This window comes from Sesamum indicum, linkage group LG5 (genome assembly GCF_000512975.1).
Source record: "Sesamum indicum cultivar Zhongzhi No. 13 linkage group LG5, S_indicum_v1.0, whole genome shotgun sequence".
Lineage (NCBI taxonomy): Eukaryota > Viridiplantae > Streptophyta > Magnoliopsida > Lamiales > Pedaliaceae > Sesamum > Sesamum indicum.
The window spans coordinates 3,649,476-3,668,988 of NC_026149.1; the positions used below are offsets into that span (position 1 = coordinate 3,649,476).

At 35.3% G+C, this 19,513-nt stretch overlaps 3 protein-coding genes across 4 annotated transcripts in view; 2 read left to right on the plus strand and 1 right to left on the minus strand.

Annotated features, from left to right (window-relative positions):
- Positions 1-4,547, plus strand: part of LOC105161897 (myosin-17-like) — a 15,696-nt gene extending 11,149 nt beyond the window's left edge. Inside the window, 14 exon segments of the mRNA XM_011079749.2 lie at positions 382-499; positions 576-626; positions 939-1,016; positions 1,155-1,325; positions 1,476-1,631; positions 1,730-1,936; positions 2,300-2,437; positions 2,543-2,613; positions 2,742-2,841; positions 2,917-2,973; positions 3,085-3,141; positions 3,249-3,329; positions 3,471-3,553; positions 3,922-4,547. Coding sequence (XP_011078051.1) covers positions 382-499; positions 576-626; positions 939-1,016; positions 1,155-1,325; positions 1,476-1,631; positions 1,730-1,936; positions 2,300-2,437; positions 2,543-2,613; positions 2,742-2,841; positions 2,917-2,973; positions 3,085-3,141; positions 3,249-3,329; positions 3,471-3,553; positions 3,922-4,045 — 1,492 coding nt within the window. The 3' untranslated portion in view covers positions 4,046-4,547.
- On the minus strand, positions 7,386-11,216 carry LOC105161898 (uncharacterized membrane protein C776.05). 2 transcript variants are annotated; one of them, XM_011079751.2, is made up of 8 exons: positions 10,770-11,216; positions 10,426-10,533; positions 10,140-10,197; positions 9,934-10,034; positions 9,410-9,505; positions 9,226-9,319; positions 8,246-8,483; positions 7,386-8,096 (listed from the first exon to the last, which is right to left on the minus strand). In XM_011079751.2, exons 1-8 carry the CDS (start codon positions 10,860-10,862, stop codon positions 7,736-7,738), a joined length of 1,149 nt encoding a protein of 382 aa, XP_011078053.1. In that variant the 5' UTR covers positions 10,863-11,216; the 3' UTR covers positions 7,386-7,735. The 2 variants fall into 2 exon arrangements, with proteins under 2 accessions (XP_011078053.1, XP_011078052.1); XM_011079750.2 differs by having other exon boundaries at positions 10,426-10,545; positions 10,770-11,215.
- The window catches only part of LOC105161899 (protein PLASTID MOVEMENT IMPAIRED 1-RELATED 1), a gene marked incomplete in the record, with an annotated part of 4,878 nt that continues 2,169 nt past the window's right edge, over positions 16,805-19,513 (plus strand). The window contains 2 exon segments of the mRNA XM_011079753.2: positions 16,805-16,890; positions 17,164-19,513. Coding sequence (XP_011078055.1) covers positions 17,265-19,513 — 2,249 coding nt within the window.

Here is a 19,513-nt window from a genome sequence, read left to right on the forward strand (position 1 = left end):
CTTGTTTCCCTTTTTTCCTGGGGGGGGGGGGGCTTATGTTTCATGCAACTTCTTTGGTGATTGTTGAATTTGGCTTGCTAATATTTAATGGTTGTAAGAGTTACCACTCCGTTCTCTGTCTTTATGAAATCCTTTAATGGAGGTACAGCTTCTTAGAATGTTAAATGACCAAAATTTCTATGAGGTTTCTGTTATGCTCATGTAACATGTAAGTGGCATGTTTGAAGGTATCAGCAATCCCCTCCTCCACTGAAACTCAATGGAAATAAAGGATACAGGAAAACCAGTTGGCTCCATAAATAAAAGCAAATAACTGCCTCAAAAATATATTTACATATTCGATATGTGTTATGTGTTTGATGGTTTCTTCTCGCATTTCAGGCTTGAAGAGAAGCTGTCGAACCTTGAGTCGGAGAATCAAGTACTTCGTCAACAAGCTCTGACTATGTCACCTACAGGGAAAGCTATATCTGCCCGACCCAGGACGACTATTATTTCGGTAAGTTTGGCTTATTTGATCTTTTATCATACTCTTTGTTGGTTCAGATATTCTTATCCTTGTAACCAAATTACAGAGAACTCCGGAGAATGGAAATATTCTCAATGGAGAAACGAAGTCTGCACATGTAAGAGTATATCTGTTCGGTACTGGTGGAATTTTTTGTGAATTTGTTGGGGGTAAATTACATTGGCAGCCCCTAAGGTTGTGTCTAATTACGCAAATGCCCTCTGCGATTGCAAAACTACAAGTACATCCCCTATTCAATGCACAAAGTTTACATAAACACTAACACCCCCCAAAGGGGTATACCAGTAATTTTATTATGAAGGGCGGGGAACATTTCTGTAATTAGGCTTGACCTCAAGGAGTGTCAATGTAATTGACCCTTTGTTATGTTTTGTTATCTTTAATGCTTACTGCCTGTTGCTTGTCATAGGCTACGGCTCTTGTGGCAAATCCAAAGGAGCCTGAATCTGAGGAAAAACCCCAGAAATCTCTTAATGAGAAGCAGCAAGTAAGTAGCTGTTGGACGTGTGTATCAAAATTTTAAATATTATGATGGATGCCTTGTAGTAGTTTCTATTATTTTACCATCTCCCTTATTCCCAAAATGCGAATCATGTTTCCTTTCTAATCTGCTGGCTTTCCACAGGAAAACCAGGACCTGCTGATAAAGTGTATTTCACAAGATCTGGGATTTTCTGGTGGCAAACCTGTCGCAGCTTGTATTATTTACAAAAGCCTTCTTCACTGGAGGTCATTTGAGGTTGAGAGGACTAGTGTGTTTGATCGCATAATCCAAACTGTTGCCTCGGCCATAGAGGTAATAGATTATTGTAGGAATTGCGTATATCTTCTCTGATTGCCGTGACTTTTGATCACTTTTTGCAAGTTAGCCACTGTGCTTGATGGGTTATTTTTCAAATATATGTGCAACCATCGAAACACTAATTTTAAGGAAATTCTATTGAAGGCCCCTGACAATAATGATGTATTAGCTTACTGGTTATGCAACACATCCACATTGCTGATGCTGCTTCAACACACACTCAAAGCAAGTGGGGCTGCTAGTTTAACCCCCCAACGGCGTCGGTCATCATCAGCTTCTCTTTTTGGGAGGATGTCACAAGTATGTCCTAGTCTTTTCTTTTTCCTGCCGTCTCAATATGATCTGTTACCAACATATTTAAACCCTTCTGCTCTTCTTCTTGACTTTACTTTTTGAAGGGATTGAGGGCATCGCCACAGAGTGCTGGACTGTCCTTTATCAATGGTCGGATGCTTGGTAGACTTGATGACTTGCGGCAAGTAGAAGCAAAATATCCTGCTTTACTGTTCAAGCAGCAGCTTACTGCTTTCCTGGAGAAGATATATGGGATGATCAGGGACAATCTAAAGAAAGAGATTTCCCCTTTGCTTGGTTTATGTATCCAGGTAAGTAGAGCATCAGATTGCTATCATTGTCTCTGTTCTTGGGTTCTAAGTGTTAGATTTCCTCTCTTAAACTTCGCTATACCTTGTGATTGTGAATGGGTCGGTGTCCCCAGATTTTAAAGGAGTTTGATCTACGATGAAAGAATGTCTGAATGTTGACAGTAATTGTTTACCCTAGTCTGTATATGACATTCAGTTAAACTGCTTTATTCTTCTTTTTTCTTTTCTTTTTTCCTCCTTTTCTCCCGTTTCTGTATTTCCTTGGGTGGTGAAGGAAGAGGTTTGAGAAACTCGTGAATTTATTTACCAACTATTGAGCAAACACTAATCCTACGTTTGGCTGCAAAACCTATTTGTTTGCAGGCTCCCAGAACATCTCGTACAAGTTTAGTAAAAGGACGTTCCCAAGCTAATGCTGTTGCTCAACAAGCACTAATTGCTCATTGGCAGAGCATTGTCAAAAGCCTAAACAATTACTTGAAGATGATGAAAGCAAATTACGTAAGGGCAAAAATTTTCTTAAATTAGAAGTTAGCTTAGCTTTCTTTCCTTTTCTTTTCCCCTAATAAAAATATACTTTTTCCTCTTGTTGTGATGTTATTACAGGTTCCTCCTTTCCTAGTCCGGAAAGTTTTCACCCAAATATTCTCGTTTATCAATGTTCAATTATTCAACAGGCAAGTTCATCTTTTAGGGAAGTTTGTTGCTTGTCTCTATCGTAGTGTCTTTTGTACTATCAAATTATGCATCATGGCAATTGTTTCTGACATTGCATTTTAAAAACTTTCTTTTCAAAACTTTTCAGCCTTCTTTTACGACGTGAGTGCTGCTCATTTAGCAATGGGGAGTATGTGAAAGCTGGGTTGGCTGAATTAGAGCAATGGTGTTGTTATGCAACTGAGGAAGTAAGCCTTCATTTGATAATTTCCTGTTTCTAGCTACCCCAATTCAGTGCCTCATCAACATATTCTGGTATACAGTATGTAGGCTCAGCTTGGGATGAACTTAAGCATATCAGACAGGCAGTTGGATTTTTGGTGAGAATAATATGTTCACTTTGTTTTCCATGGTCACATGGATTTCTGACCTCAGTTTCTTGGTTAGATGGATTTCTGACCTAAATTTATCCTGTTTGATTTGTATTTTAGGTCATACATCAAAAGCCCAAGAAGACTTTGAATGAAATCACCAATGAACTTTGTCCTGTGAGTGAAACTTTCTCCTCCCGCAATCTGTCTCTTCAGTGCACTTCTGTATCAGATTTTCCTATGTCATTCATTTCATTTTTTAAAATTTCTCTTATTTTTTACAGGTGTTAAGCATTCAACAATTATACAGGATTAGCACCATGTACTGGGATGACAAATACGGCACCCACAGTGTTTCTTCAGATGTGAGTTAGTTCTTTCACTTGTGTTCTCTGTATTAGCTTGCTTTGTCCTCACACATTTGCTCGTCTTGTTGCATGTCTCCTTATGTCTTTGGTTTCTCTGTTTGCTTTATAATATTCTTATCTTTTTCTCCAACTACGTAGGTCATTTCAAGTATGAGGGTTATGATGACAGAGGACTCGAACAATTCAGTGAGCAGCTCCTTTCTGTTAGATGATGATTCAAGGTAATTTAATCACAAACATACCAATTGTAGGTACCTGTGGTTTCCTGAAACAGTTCAGTTCATGTGTTTTATGTTTCAGTTGCTTTCAGTGAGCATTTGCGAAAAGTTCAAGTATATATTCTTTTCATGAGAAACTCTGCTATCAAGTAATATTTGCTGGTGTTCGCACATTCTTTACAAAAATGAAAACCTCTCTGTTTCTGGTCATAAATATATCTCCCTCTTCATTCGATGGTCACCCGATCGGGATCAGACTCTCTGACATTAGGGCTGTACCTAAGAGATAACACCAAAAAGTACTTTGATCTCCAGTTCAGTTCTGCATTATACAATGAGCATGATAACCATCAATATTCCTTTTTTTGCAGCATACCGTTCTCCGTGGACGACCTCTCCAAATCCATGCAACAAATAGAGGTAGCTGACGTCGAGCCTCCCCCTTTAATCCGTGAAAATTCAGGGTTTGTATTTCTACATCAACGTGCAGAGTGATCCAAGTTGCGGAGTTATAATCCTGCCCTTACGCCATTATAGTTGAATCCAAGTGTAAAGAGGCATGCAAGTATTTGTGCATACACATTCTGTTGTTATTGTGGCCACTCCCGTTGTATATTTCTCGTCGCCATACACTTGGACAACGGTAATTAATTGTTGTCCGGGTTAGTTCCAATTTTCCACCCTCGTGCCTCATTGACACGAGATGCATTTTTAGCAGACGGTAGCGGTACTAGGCCGTGATGATATGCAGAGTCACTGGCATATCCATTGGTTTTTGAATGGTTGTTTGCCATGTTATTTTTGGGTGTAAAGATAGAAGCTGCAGACATTAGGCTTTTTTATTTTCTATAGTGTGAAGAGTGGTTGTAAGGGTGCTGTATTTGTTTTGATGCATATTTGTGAGTGTCAAGGGAGACACTGTGCTTGTACAAAGATGATTTATTCAATTTATTCTGTTGTCCACTTGTCCTATCAAAAGCAAGATTATTATTAATTCTTTCTTTAACCTTCTGTCTGAGAATATTTTTTCAATTTTAATTACCTTGCAATTATTGGCGAATTGGGATTTCAGCCTTACTTTTATCACATTGGAGCTATATCTCAGTGTTTGTGGGGGCAAAAAGCTCCCCTTCAAGTCTGAATTTGGTTGGGCTGAACCATTTGTTATGGTCATTTTTTTTTAATTCACTTGTCATGTGATGGATTTATGTTTAGTCGGGTTAGGTTCGACAAGAATTTCCCTTTCTGAACATTTAGAGTGTTTGCAAAAATTTCTTATTTAGCGAAGTGTTGTATTATTAGAAAAGTTGCAAATTGTTTTGATCATGGAAATAAAATCTAAAGGGAACCATTTTTTGAAAACAGCTTCATTATTTTTGATAAAAAATATAAAAATTCAAGTATATAATATTGTGATAGTGTTAAATCATTCAAACTATCTAAACAACCCAATATCGAATGAGAAATAGTAATTTTGAGCTAAAATTATTGTAATGAAGGTGCAATATTTAAAATATAATTAAAATGTACTATAAATCATTAAAAAATAAAAAAGGATAGATTGTTAATTTTTTTCATAGGGGTTAATTTACTCATTTCCAATATCATACGGATTTAAATTGCATTTTCAAGTTTTAACTAACAAAGATGCGGTTACAACATAGAAGGGGGTACTTGTGTCTTTTACCATCACTTCTCTCCCGCTCACCTCTATATATATGACCATTTCTCCTCACTTCCACTTCTGTAATTCCATTTCTCTCTCTCACTGTCACACACACACACACACACACACACACACACGGAGAGCTTTCTTGTCAAGAACAAGAAATGAGAAACCATTAGAAAGGCTCCGAGGAGATGATGCGCTACAATGAGTCTTGTCCATTACCAGAGCCAGATAATCCGATCAAGTGTTAAAGAATCTATATGAGTTGGGTTGTTTTCTGCATTTTGGAGGTTGCTTTTCTACTTCTTTGTTTTCTTGTTTATTTAGTGTGATCAGTTCTTGAACGTTTTTCTTTTTCATATTTGGCGTCATTTTGTGTTGTGATTTTCTTCAAGATTTCCAATTTGGTTTGTTCTTCAACAGTTTCTTTCTTGAATCTATTCTTCACAATGGAATACTTGTCGAATGTTCTAATAATGGGAATGTGTTGGTTTTCATCAAGGCTTTGTTTTCTCCGATTATTTCTTGTTTATTTAGTGTCGCTGTGTGATGAATGATTTTGGCAGTATTAGGATCTTTTGGGGTTGTAATTTTCTTCAAGATCCCAAACATGGGTTTTCTTTTATTTGTTTTTTCTTGAAGATGGAATGGTCTGGTTGTTTTTAATCATGGATGGTTCTGCTCTTCATTTACAGACCTTGTCTTTCATTTTACATATTCACCTTTGAAACTCTTGTGGGCTTGAAGTTGTTTAGTGTAATATCCTGACCAACTCTTTACTCTTCTGGTTTTTATGTCATGTGTCTCTGTTAATTACCAAGTTTCCACTGTGGTTGGGGTTCATGATTGAGTGCAAACTCATTATTAGACACTTCTGATTATTGAATTGAGTGCATATGTTCATCACAAGTTCATAGTTCAGCTTACTCTTTTGAGATATTTTTGCTTTATGGTCGATACAATGAATGTTAGCAACTAATATTATACATCGTATTAATTTATCTCATATTCACATTTCGTAAATCACCACTTTTTAACTTTTTCCGTCAAAATTGATTTTCGTTAAGATTTTATATGTGATTTGTTCTTGAAAGATTTGTTTCTCTGAGAATGTTTTGGTTGTCAATTTGTTCTTATATTTTGTTCTTGTCTAGTAGTTTTCTATATACCTCTACAGTGGCATCACATCATCTTATGTGATATAACTTAAAACACATTTTTGTTTTCCACTATCGCATTTAGCATAGTTGTCCTAAATCAATTTGCATTAGTGCCAAATTTTGATTCATTTTCTTCCGTATCAAGTCAATTTTTCTCATATACTTTCAATATCATATTTCTCGTATCAAATTTAATGTTTCTTGAATTTTATAATTAATATGTATAAAAATAGGTTGGTAAAAGCTCAAACGATCCAAAAAAATTACCAGGCCCGTAACATTATAGGAGGCCCACATCATAAGTACGGTCTGCTAAAAAATTACCAGGCTCAGTCCAAGAAGAAGGCTTGGTACAAGGTCTACCAAACCTTGAACCCACATTTCAAGCCCAGTCCAGAAAAAAGGAAACGCTTCCAAGAAGCTGGACTCTTTACCTAAAAGGAATTCTTACAAAAATAGGAGTTCTTATGTAAAAGGAGTCCTCCTCCAATTAAAGACGTGTTGCTCAAGTTAAGGAAGAGATAAGATCGTGCCTTATCCCTAGATTTTTGCCTTCTTTTTCAAAAATTTGGCTCACAAAAGTTTCTTCGAAGAGGGACTCCTCCTCTATGATATAGGAGGCAGCCCATCAACAGACAGACTTTTTCAAGAAGTTGAAAATTGTCTTGCTATTTCGCTGCAACTCTCACCTCCTGCTCTTACCATATTATACTCACGAAATTCTTATTTTTATTTCAATTTCTCATTTCAACACCCCTCAATAGGGACGCCTTTTTTAATCCTCCAACAGGGACGCCTTTTTCAGTCCACCAACTCTCAACATATCATCAAATGCGAAAGTAGCCAAATCTTTTATAGGACTCGAATGTAAGACCACTTAGCACAACTAGTCTAAGCACGATGAAATATCCCCTTGCCTCAACAACTCTTTTTACTCACACTTCTCTCAAAACCATCGGCAGCAAATTCAAAGAGGAAAGTGAAGAACAAGGTAGGATACAAGATAGAAAGAGCAAACATGACATGGTAACTAAATGTTAGTCGACAGAGTTTGGGAAACACTATGCACCACAGTTTTTGTACAAAGAACTTCCTTCTGGCACTAAGTTCTCGGTGGGCAGTCTATTCTTGATTAGAATTCCAGAACATATCAGAAAAGTAAAAATGTATTTGCACGTATCCTTTCACCTAATCTACAGATTGAACCCAATTTTAGAGACTGGTGTCATCTGAAAATCACATCAAATGTAACAAAGTGAACAAGGAAACTTACATTGAAATGAAGCAAACCAGCTAACAAGTTGTCACCACATAGCACATCAAAGACCAGTTTTTACAAGTCTTTATTCAACACTGCTACTGGGATTCTATGACCTCAGAAGAGTGACACATCTCCATTGAGTTCTCCTGCGGTAATTGGTCCAGCTGAGGCTCAATAGGCTGCATTTCAGTTTTCTTTTTCTCTTTCAGAATGACCTGCCTTGGCATCACTTCCAGCAAAAAGTTACCTCCATTCCATACACTTGCAGAGACCTTGAGTACTTGGAATGTGACGTGTAATTCATACGACAAGAATATTGGGACGGTAAGTGCTGTAGTTGCCACTGTGAACATAGCCTGAAGCAGAATATACATAAACAGGCGGTTCTGATCCCCAAGCAATCCACTCAGGCGCCACCATATGTTGTTAGCTTTCTGTGCTTTTTTTGAAAGTTCCCTGTCGGACAGTAAGTTGGAAGTATGAGCAACATGTGAGTGTAAATAAATCGAAAGAATGAAGTAAGAAAGCTCCAGAGCCTAAGAGCCATATCATTTCAGTAACTTCCAAAACACACACAGAAGAATGAGAATAAGAAAGACTGAAACCTGTAGGAAGTCATAACTTCTGGATCTCGGAGTAGTCGTTGGCGACGCAGTACATCTACAATGAGAAAATAAAGAAGCTGCCAAACACAATAAGCAGCTAAAGGTACAAAGAAAAGCCATGTCCAGAGGTATGATTTGTTTTCTATATAGGGCCATGATGCTCTACGAGCTGTCCCCTCAGGATGCATGGCTTCGAAGAACACTGGGTCCCACCATCGAATTGTGAAGAAAACCAATCCTGGAAACCACATTTACATCAGCTAAAAATGGTCAGTGGAAAACTGGCTACCAAGTTAATGTAGTTGCTGCATGTTTGACAAATTTTCAGGAAAATCAAAGTACATCCACTAAGTTCCCAAGGTACCGCAGGACTCATGATAACATGATAGTGTGGCAGTGAAAAACGCCCACCCGCAAAAAACAATGTCTGTCACTCAAATCTTTTGAAAGTAGTGGAAAGTTCTTAGGCAGACACTCCCACGATAAATATTAAAAGTCACAGAGTGCAAGGCATTCATCCAACCATCACCTATTTTAACTTGCAAGGAGGCAGAAACAAGTGTGGACAAGAGGGAAAGGGCATCATAGAAAGGACTGTCCCTTCTCCCAGGAGGGTGTCAGGACTAATGTTTGTTTCGCTGTGGAAGAGTGACCGAATGTGCTTCTATACTTGTCTCATGAGTTTATTATTTAACTCATCCTTTTTCAGAAACTTGTCTCCCCAGTCTTTAGAATAATAGAATCAGACTACAACTATCTTCCTGGGTATTCCCCAGAACAACATTGTTTATTTGAAGAAACTGAAATTCCATGGTTTTGTTTGGTCACATGTTTCTGCAAGGTTTCGTTCAGTCTTAAAGACAAGCCCAACGATTCAGTTTCGAAACCTCATTCCCAAAAAAATGTTACTAAGAAAATCCTAATCATTATTGTACATATACAACAGAGACGTAGATTCAATAGAAGAAGAGATGTCTTACCAGGCAAGAGATGGATGAAGACGCTTACAATTTTGTCCATTGAATTAAAAACTAAGCTACATCGCCAAACAATTAGCGCCCATGCCAATGGCCCCTGCACTCATTTGTACAAAAAGAAAATTAAGAAGGTTGTGAAACAATGCCATCAAAATGGAATAAAAGTGACATGAGTCTGATTGCTTACCTCTGCAAATGAGAAGCAAACCATGAAAAGTTTTTCATTTTTAGGAAAACATAGAAGCATGATCAAGAAGATTGTATTAGCATAATAGCAAAAATCCTGCATGAAAGAATTTAGGTGAGCAAACAATTTCTTCTCTATGAACCAAAAACTGAACCTATGAATAAAGACTGAACTAGACTTGAAAGAGAGCCAAGCATGACATTAGAAATTTAAACTCAACGACACTCAAGTTTATAAGGGGATGACTGAATATGCAAGTCCAGGTTATGTTTAAAGCAGAATATGCAACTGAATAAGCACATCTTCATATTTGGCATGCGATTCCTACTTAGTTGCCAAACTAACTCCATATAGCCAACATTTTGGACCTTCCACCTTCTAAGCAACAAACTAGACTTTGAATTGAAGCTACAATTACAGCAAGAAATAAGTAGCACATACCAACCCTGGAGATACGAATTCAAAAACATAGCATTTATACTCTGCCAAGACTAATAAATTGTAAAGATGGAGCTGGAACTTACCAGAAGATAATAGTGCCATTTCTTGTATCGGTAATAAATCCACCGAAGTGGAACGAAAATCACATAGAACAAACAATAGAGATACCGAACATCTTGTGGCCCTAATCAATTAAACCGATACGGACCAAGTTATGAAACAATTGTAAAAGACAAGATCAATTCTTAGCAACAATAGAACATTCCGAAGATTGAGCCATTATACTCACTTGCACCCAAGATAAAGCAGAAGCCTCCAAATCCAAGAACACCCAACAAATGAGTCACCTGCATTCCACCAACAACTCAAATCAGTAAAATCGCAGACCAAACATCAGACAATACTAACAGTAAAGTTGACAAGTGGAAAACTATACTTTTTCCTATTCAAATAACTATGCAGCAGGTCAGTGCCAATATACATGATATTACCAACTCCATGTAACCCCGTACTCACAAAATTGAAGAAAACTAAAGATTCTTGAATGTATATACATATGTATTCATCTCCCATACCTTGTTGATGAATCTCTCATGCTCCTCAGCCTGTTTAGCGATCTTAATGGCTTGTTTGGACAGCATCTCTTTGGTCTGAACTGCTTGTTTCGACAGCATCTCCTTCGTCTGCGCCACTTTCTACATATAATCAAATCCACCCCACATCGAAAAACCCATCAAACACGCAATCAAAACCATTTTCCCCAAGAACCCAAATCGCGACGACATCCGAACCCAACCCAACTCAAGAAATCCTCAAAACAAAAACAAAACAACGTATATTATATGAACATATACACATCTCATACAGACACATATGCGTGCGTGTCCGTGTGCGTGTTTTCAATACGAGAAACTCATACCTTGGATGGATCTTTGAGCCTTAGTTTAACCTTATTCCCATATGACTCCCCGTTTGAATCTTCCATCTCCATGGTTTCTTCATTGCTTGCCATTCTCTGCTTCACGAACCTTCTTGCTTTCTCCTCAGGGGGACGGGATTTAAAGGTGGTGATTGTGATGTGGGTTTTGCTTGAATAGATTGTCTTGTGCGCGTGTGAATTTATATATGAACGAATCCGTCCCTATCTGCTGCCCAGAAAATAGTTATAAAATTGCTTAATCTCCCTCTGATGGGTTGCGTCCCAGATGATTAATCTTCATAATTAAGCTGCTAATTGTTGCTAATTAATCCCAAACTTTTGTGGGCTGCTTCTCATTTCGATTTTTACCTTTGAATTCTGATTGGAATATTCATCTTTTTATATTCCAATATTCCTAAAGGACCAAAGTAACTGTCATCTCCGACCAACTTCTTCTTCTCCTTACCATTTCAGTTTTCAATCTTTTTTAGCGGAAATGAGAAAATTGCAATTTTAATCCCAAAATATAGGCTAATTTGCAATATTAGTCCCATAATTTCTGAAATAGTAAATATTAGTCTCATATTTCAAAAAAATATTACAAAATTAATCCCACATCGGAAAATTTCCATGTTTTTTTCAAAGTATGTGACCGATATTGCAATGGTGGAACTAACTTCTCAATATTTTTCTCAAGTGTGGCGTTAATATTTTTTATTTCAAAAAATATAAAACTAATATTGCAAACTACCTACTTTTGGGACATAAATTGTAATTTTTTTTCTGAAAATAAAAGAAAAGGCAGTTGGTTTTGGGTCCCCATTTTTGCGTTTTGGCCCCTCTATTTTAATGTTTGTTAAGATTAGACCCTTCTATTTTTCTTTGTAAGCAAATAATGTTCTGTTTTGTTTTACTTTTTTTTTTTTTGATAAATCACTTATAATTATATTATATATTTCAATCTTCAATAACCAATATACTGTTTATCAATCTCAGATGTTTATGAGTTTAGGACAAACCAACAACTGCTATTACAGTAGATCATTAATCATTATTAAAGTAGATCAATACATACATATTAGTAATTTGAAACTATACTTCATGTTCATGAAACCTCAATTTCGTCAATTAAATCAGATAATACCCCAACCTATGATGTTATTGAATTTGATGGCTTACATGCATGAGAACAAAAAAACTTACTTGTTCGTTCTCTTCGTAATTTAGAAAAAAAATTATATCGAGAATAAAATATATTAAATAATAAAAATTAAATTGTCTCGATAATAGATTTTATTGTGTTGATGTGGCTTAGTACCCATTGCAATATGACAATATCGCACGTTGCAATATTTTTTATGTGTAAATTTGTACTGAAATTATCAGTACAGAAATTGTATTTCGTGATAAGTTATTTCAAAATAAGAATAATAATTATACATATATATTGAAAATTTTCATATTCCTGGCCATAATTAATCCAAAGAAATTGAAATCAACATTTAGGACATGGAAAATCATCATTTCCCCTAATACTTTTCTTTTTCTTTATCATAAGATATGTTCTTTTTTATTTTTCTACGAAAGGAAAAATAAAATAATAAATTTTAGGTTGGTTGAATAATAATAAAAAGAAAGAAGATATGGTTGGTTCTAGATTTTGTTCCCACCTTTCAAGGAGTGTATGACTTTGCATTTATACGTCATACTCTTTATATATATATATATATATATATATATATTTCTATCACCACATTTTCCCATGACATTGTTGACAATACCCCTCTTCACATCATCCTCATTTAATGCCCCATCATGCTAATCCCAAAAATAAATTAATTTGATCCGGGGCAAAATATGCAACCTCCACTCAACGATTTGAGTTTGCTATATTTTCTTTTTAAATATTGAAGATGGGTTCTTATAAAGAAACATGAACGTTAGTTTTGTCGAGTTCGTTCTTAACTAAAATCTTTTGATACTCAAATTAGTTAGGTTCGAAATCGACATATGCAATCTAGAGATATGAAAGAGGTAGAAAGCATGAATATATCTTACCTTAAATGCTTCAGGTTTGAGTTATTATAGTGCCCATATGTATGGAATGGACTGGGACACGTGACGTCATCTTAATGTCCTTTGCCCCATGATCGTGCGGTGGGGAATCAAATTGCTCATATGGGTGCGGATTTCGGGTACGGGAGCGGGTAGGGTTTTGAGGCGAGCATGACCCGTGCGAGTTGATTCAGTATTTAGGTATTTTTACTCCAAATAAAAGGGATTTTTTATCCTTTTCTTGAAGGATGAAACAATACCCTCGTCATAATTATTTAATACTTTATATGAAAAAGTAAAAAAAAGAAAATAGAAAATTTAATTTGATTGATTACTCAGAATTCTTTAGCACCACAGACAAAAATTATTATCATTATGATAAATTACTCGATGAGGTTAGACTATTGTCTTTTGTAAATTATAGTTAGATTTTTAAGGGGTGTTGTTGCAATTTTTTTCAGGGTATGTTTGTATAAGTTTCACCTCTGAAAAAAAAGTATAGTTATAATTACGACTAAAATCTCAAGAGGCATATTTGTAATTTTATAAAAGATAGATTTTTATAATATATATTTTTTGATATAATATCAGGAGATATAAATATAATTTATCATTATTATTTATCTACTATACAAAGAATTACCTCTTTTTTTTTTCATAAATTTATTTAAAATATGAAATGAATGAATGAGTTTACATAAGCTATATTTTGTATCAATGGAATCAAAATTATGGATTTCAAATCCTTACAGATAAATTATTTTACAGACAGTAAAATCAGTGAATTATCTATAATATTTCAAATAATAATAATATATTTATAATTATATTAAATTTCAGAAGAACTAGTGATAACTTACCCTCAAAATTAAGAATGAATAAATATGAATATCGAGTCCATCGAGAGGTTGGGGAACGAGCTTTGATCTCTTTTATTCAAAAATTAATAATCATAATAATAAATATTATTGAAAAAAATTGATACACCAAATACCAATTTGTGCGGGGCCGGGTATTGTCTCATTAACCCATCAAATTGGCGGTTGAATTTGAATTTGGATTTGGGATGGTGACCCATTTTCAACCCATCACACCCGAATTCATTATTACCCGATCCAGAAACTTCTATCCAAAATTCTAATTACATCATATCTCAAATATCATACATACTCTATGTTTGGAGTAATAACATAGAGACGTTAGGAATAAAAAATAAAAATAATTATACCATCCTCTCATGAAATTTGGTGTAACTACACATAAATCTCCTGCAATTTGAGAAGTTACATCTAATGCCCTGACGTTTGTTTATGTCTTGTAAATAGATTTGTATGTTGGTAAAATTCACAAAATTTGTCGACATCAACAAATAAATTGAATGAAAATTCATATTTACCCATAATTGACTTATAGATTCACTGTGGGTCAAATAATTTTAACGTGTAAAGATGTATGATTCATACATATAATTAATTAATGCCTATTATTTAATCACCAACTTATAAAATATTCAATATCTCACCCAATAATGTTTGCATGCTACCAATGATACATTAGCATAGCAGCGACGGTTGAGGTCTCATCAACAAGTTTAAAATCATGTGTTCGAGTTCTTCAGATGCATGGATATTTATCTCATTTAATACAAGTTTATTGTAATTTGAGTTTATTGATCGAATTAATATAATTATGTAATCATTGTTTTAAAAAAAAAAATTTCTGCACGCTCGTTGAAGTAACTAAGATAGAAAAGTGAAAATAGATTATCGAATCGGACTTTTTTTATTATAACTAATCATAATAATCAAAAATAAAAAATCCTAGTGAATAATTAGGATTAATTACATCCACAACCCCTTTAAAAATGTGTCATGTACTTCCCCCTCGACACTTACACCCCTTTCAAATACTGAAACCACTTACAAATAAAATTACACTTACTCCTTTTTAAAGAGTTTTTTGTTTACAACTGACCCCCATGTATTAAGATTTGGATAGAAAATATTGACGTCAATAATATAAATTTTAAATTTTATCCCACATCTAATATTCTCCTAGTGATATTTTTATGTACATGTATGGGAGGAAATGTAATATTATAAAGTAAAAAGCGTGTGATTATAATAAAGTATTTTTTCTGAATTACTGTCATTGGATGTAAAGTAGCAATTCGTAAATGAAAAAAATAGTCTTCTTTTGGTGCTATTTTTGCTTCGAGTATATGTGGTGAAGTTAATATCATTGTTTTATCTATTTATTAAAAATATTTTGTTCAAGTACCTTATCTAATGTTTTAAAAAATAGATGCAATAATGGTGTTTACCTCTTCATATATCGGAAGTAAAAGAAATAAAAGAATTACTAGGTTTTTTGTTCATAAATTGCTACTTTTTCTAACAACTATAATCGGGAATAATATTTTATTTCAGATACACCCTTTTAACTTTATATACATCATATTTGTCCTCTTATAAGTATAAAAATATTACTAGAGAATGTTGAATGATGGGTAAAGACTTAAATATATTTTTTTTATCTTGTAATTTTGACACTATGGTATTTTTATCCTTATCTTTATACGATTGCAAAATAGTTCCGTTCACAACTTTTTGACATTTCATGATTTTCGTCATTCCGGTGCTGAATTTTGCCAAAATTGTTCGAATAAATCATGTGCCGTATTCGATTTTGATATTTTTATTTTCTATCTTTCTAGGAATTATAAAAAAGTCATGTAATTTTTTGACATTTTCAATTATGATCATTTCCGTGCCGAATTTTATAAAAGTTACCATATAAATTATGCCCCACGTTAATTTTTTTAAAACTTTTCATCAATGTTAGAAAAAGTAAACCAATTAGAACAAAATTTCCATTTTAAATGAACCACGTGATGTGCATTTTATTTATTCCAACGACTTTTGTAAAGTCCGGCACTGAAAGGACTAAATTACAAAATGTTAAAAAGTTACAAAACTCTTTTGCAATCACAGAAAGATAAAAAATAAAAATACCAAAGTGCTAAAATTCCAGAACTAAAAAATATATTTAAGTCGAGGGGTAAAATTAGAACTTTATGTAATTGTTTTGTTGACATTAATAAATCCATTCAAACTCTTACGGAGGGGAGTCAATTGTAAATAGAGAATTTTCAAATAAAATATAAAAGTAATTTTAAATTTTTCTGGGAGAAAATATTATTGCATATTTTAAAAGAAATACCTGTAATTAACCCTAATAATTTGGCCACACAAATCATATATAATAAACAGGAGCAAAACATTTGCTATACCTAAAAACCATCGCTATTTCTTTGCCATATATAGCTAAAAAAACTATGTCAATACTTTGACAATAATTAAAATCACGACGAATATTAATTAATCATAATTTAAAATTTTAAATTTTTACTTCAATTTATTTGACCGTGGTCGATAGTATTGATTTACTATAACTTTTAAACAGTAATCATTTGTAATGTAAGAAATAATATATTTCTTTTTACAATGACTAATAATGAAATATTTACACAAATTAAGTTCCGACGAGTTCTGCGATTTTATATTAATCATATAGCAGCTATTGTTGTACTTGTCCGTTTATCATTTTTGGCCACATTAGATTGATCGTATTGCAATTGTCATCGTACTTGTTTATTTTTTATATAATTCATTTGGATTCGATCAGATTTAATTTGAATTTAAAATTTTCCTAATTTCTAACTAAGGGTGGGTTTAGTTGAAGCCCATTATTAGTAATTATATAATGGTTTGGTGGATTTATTATAATTTCCATAAATAATAATTAAATAAAATGAAAATGGTAAGTTGGAGTCAATAGTTGTACGGAATTAACGTGGTCAAAATTCCAATAGGGGCAAAAGTGGAGTATTGGAAAGTGGAGGGGCAACAGTTGAAATTGCTATAAGTTTCGTTCAGCATGAAGTTTTGAATTGAAAAGCTGACGCAGAGAGAGAGAGAAAGAGAGAGAGAGAGAGAGAGAGAGTCTCCAGACAATCTAAGAGCGAAAGGCTTGCCTTGCCCTCAAATTTCATACGCTCTTAGTTGTAAGATTCTTCATCTTCATACCTCCGCATTTCGTTTGCGTTGTTGTTTAATTCAATGTTTTCATCAATGTAGATAAATGAGGAAGACGTTGAAGAATGTGGTTCTGGTTGATTTTGTGGTTTTTTGATTGAGGGAGGATAAAACCTATGCATTGATTATTAATTTGTAGCTGTTGCTTAATTTTATTTAGACGAATTTAAGATATCTTACGTTTCCGAGAGGAATGGGGGTTATTGAATTTTTTGGTTGTTTTATGCTTCTTTTGTTTGTAGGTTGTGATCGTAGCTGCAATTCTGGATGATTTCGATTTTGTTGATGGATTTGTAACCTTCGGGAAAATTATGCTTTCAGTTTTGTAGCTTGTGAGGAGACAATGTTGTCAAAAGCTGGAAGGAAGAAATCTGGTGAGAATTTAGAACCTCGGAAGTTTGTAAGTGATCTTGAAACCATAAGTAAAGCCTTGCATGTGGATAAAACACCACAGAGGCTTGCTAGCTTTTCGGGTAGCAGCCGTTCCAAGTCAAAGCAGAAGGATGCTACGGACACTAAGAAAGATTCATGTTACAAGGAAAAGAAGCCACCATTTTGGAGTTGGAAGGGACTAAAGGCCTTGACCACCGGCCGAAGTCGCAGGTTCAATTGTCGTTTCTCACTCCTAGTCCATTCAATTGAGGGTTTGCCACCTTTCTTTGATGATGTTTGTCTGCTTGTACATTGGAAGAGGCGGGATGGTGAGCTGACAACATGCCCGGCTAAGGTTTATAAAGGAGTAGCTGAGTTTGAGGAACAGTTGGAACATTCGTGCTCCATATATGGAAGCAAGAGCAGAGGCCAACACTCGGTAAAGTACGAGGCAAAGCATTTGTTGTTGTATGCTTCTGTTTGTAATCTCCCTGAGATTGATTTGGGGAAGCATCGTGTAGATTTGACTAGGTTGCTTCCTCTATCACTGGAGGAGTTGCAAGAGGAGAAGAGCTCAGGAAAGTGGACTACTAGTTTCCGGTTATCAGGTAGAGCTAGAGGTGCAATAATGAATGTCAGTTTTGGATATGTTGTAATCGGAAGCAATATCATGGAGTCATCCAGCAACAATGATCTTCGTGAGATCCCAAGCTTGCGACATAGTGCAACGACTGGAACAGTCCTCTCTCAATTTGATCAAATGGACGAACTAAGCATCCGTCGAGTAGGAAGTCTTCCTGACAGGCTGTCTATTTACCAATCTGGAGAAGATATGAAGGATCTACATGAGGTTTTTCCGATGTCAAGTCCAGAACTGGGTGAATCAGTGAATATACTTTATCAGAAACTGGATGAAGATATATCTAATGCTCCAACTGAAAATAAACTGGACACCGATCCTTTTCCTTCATACCTTGACTCTCATAAACAAAATTCATATGGACCACCTGATGCTGGTGAGGAGGTTTCTGGAATTGAGTGGGAAGTTAGTGAGTTCTCTGTTTTAGAGAAGGGGATAGAAGTGTTTCCTAAAGAAAAGGTGAAATCAGAAGAGGATCCTCCAACGGTAGCTCAAGCTTCTAAAGAGGGTCTTGAAACTGATTGTGCATTGGAGGCACTCGTTAATGAGGATGCCGCCATTCATCCCTTAGCTGAAGATTCTAAAGCTGTTCTTGAAACTGATTGTGCTTTGGAGGTACCCCTTAATGAGGATGCCGCCATTCATCCCTCAGCTGAAGCTTCTAAAGAGGTTCTTGAAACTGATTGTGCTTTGAAGGTACCCCTTAATGAGGATGCTGACATTCATTCCTCAGCTGAAGCTTCTAAAGAGGTTCTTGAAACTGATTGTGCTTTAGAGGTACCCCTTAATGAGGCTGCTGTTATTCATCCCTCAGCTGAAGAAATTGTCACTGTAGAAGACAAGCAATTGATAAGCACCTGTAATTCTAAAGAGAAAGAGAAGGAGATGTGCTCAGAATCACTAATTAAAGAGCTCGAGACAGCGCTAAGTTATGCCTCGGAGTTGATGAACGAAGGACTGGACTCTCAAGAGGATGAAAGTGATGCTTTGCACCGAGAAAAGTTCTTAGATATTAATTCTCATTGTAGAGATCATAGAGAGGAAATATCACTTGGCCTGGATGATCTCACTGAATCAGTGGCTAGTGATTTCTTGGACATTCTGGGTATCGAGCATAGTCCATTTGGCCTGATTTTTGAAGGTGAGCCTGAGTCTCCACGAGAGCGCCTACTAAAGGAATTTGAGAGGGATGTTGTTGCCAATGGAGGACTACTCAACTTTGGTTTTGACAATGATCCAGCAGAATTTGTCAGCAACACGCGGATGGATTCTGTCTGGGAAGCCATCTCTAATGACTTTCATCAACCATCTATTTGTGAAGTTCTCCATGAGATGCCTAAGATAGAGACTGATGTATTTAGGATTAAAACAAGGGCCTCAAGGTTAGAGGATTTGGAAACTGAAGCTTTGATGCGTGACTGGGGCTTAAATGAGAAAGCATTTGAACATTCTCCACCTAGTCATACAGGGGGATTTGGCAGTCTACTTGACATACCTCCCCAGGACATTCAGCAGCTTCCTCCCCTTGCTGAAGGTCTGGGTCCCTTTATACAAACTAGAAATGGAGGATTTTTGCGCTC

Bases quoted from the DNA above. Each gene is read 5' to 3' on its own strand.
- LOC105161898 (XM_011079750.2), bottom strand. From the start codon at position 10,862: ATGGCAAGCAATGAAGAAACCATGGAGATGGAAGATTCAAACGGGGAG. The intron at 10,546-10,769 runs GTATGAGTTTCT...GATTATATGTAG, and splicing joins GGCTCAAAGATCCATCCAAG to AAAGTGGCGCAGACGAAGGA. The intron at 8,097-8,245 runs GTTTCAGTCTTT...ACTGTCCGACAG, and splicing joins GAAGTTATGACTTCCTACAG to GGAACTTTCAAAAAAAGCAC.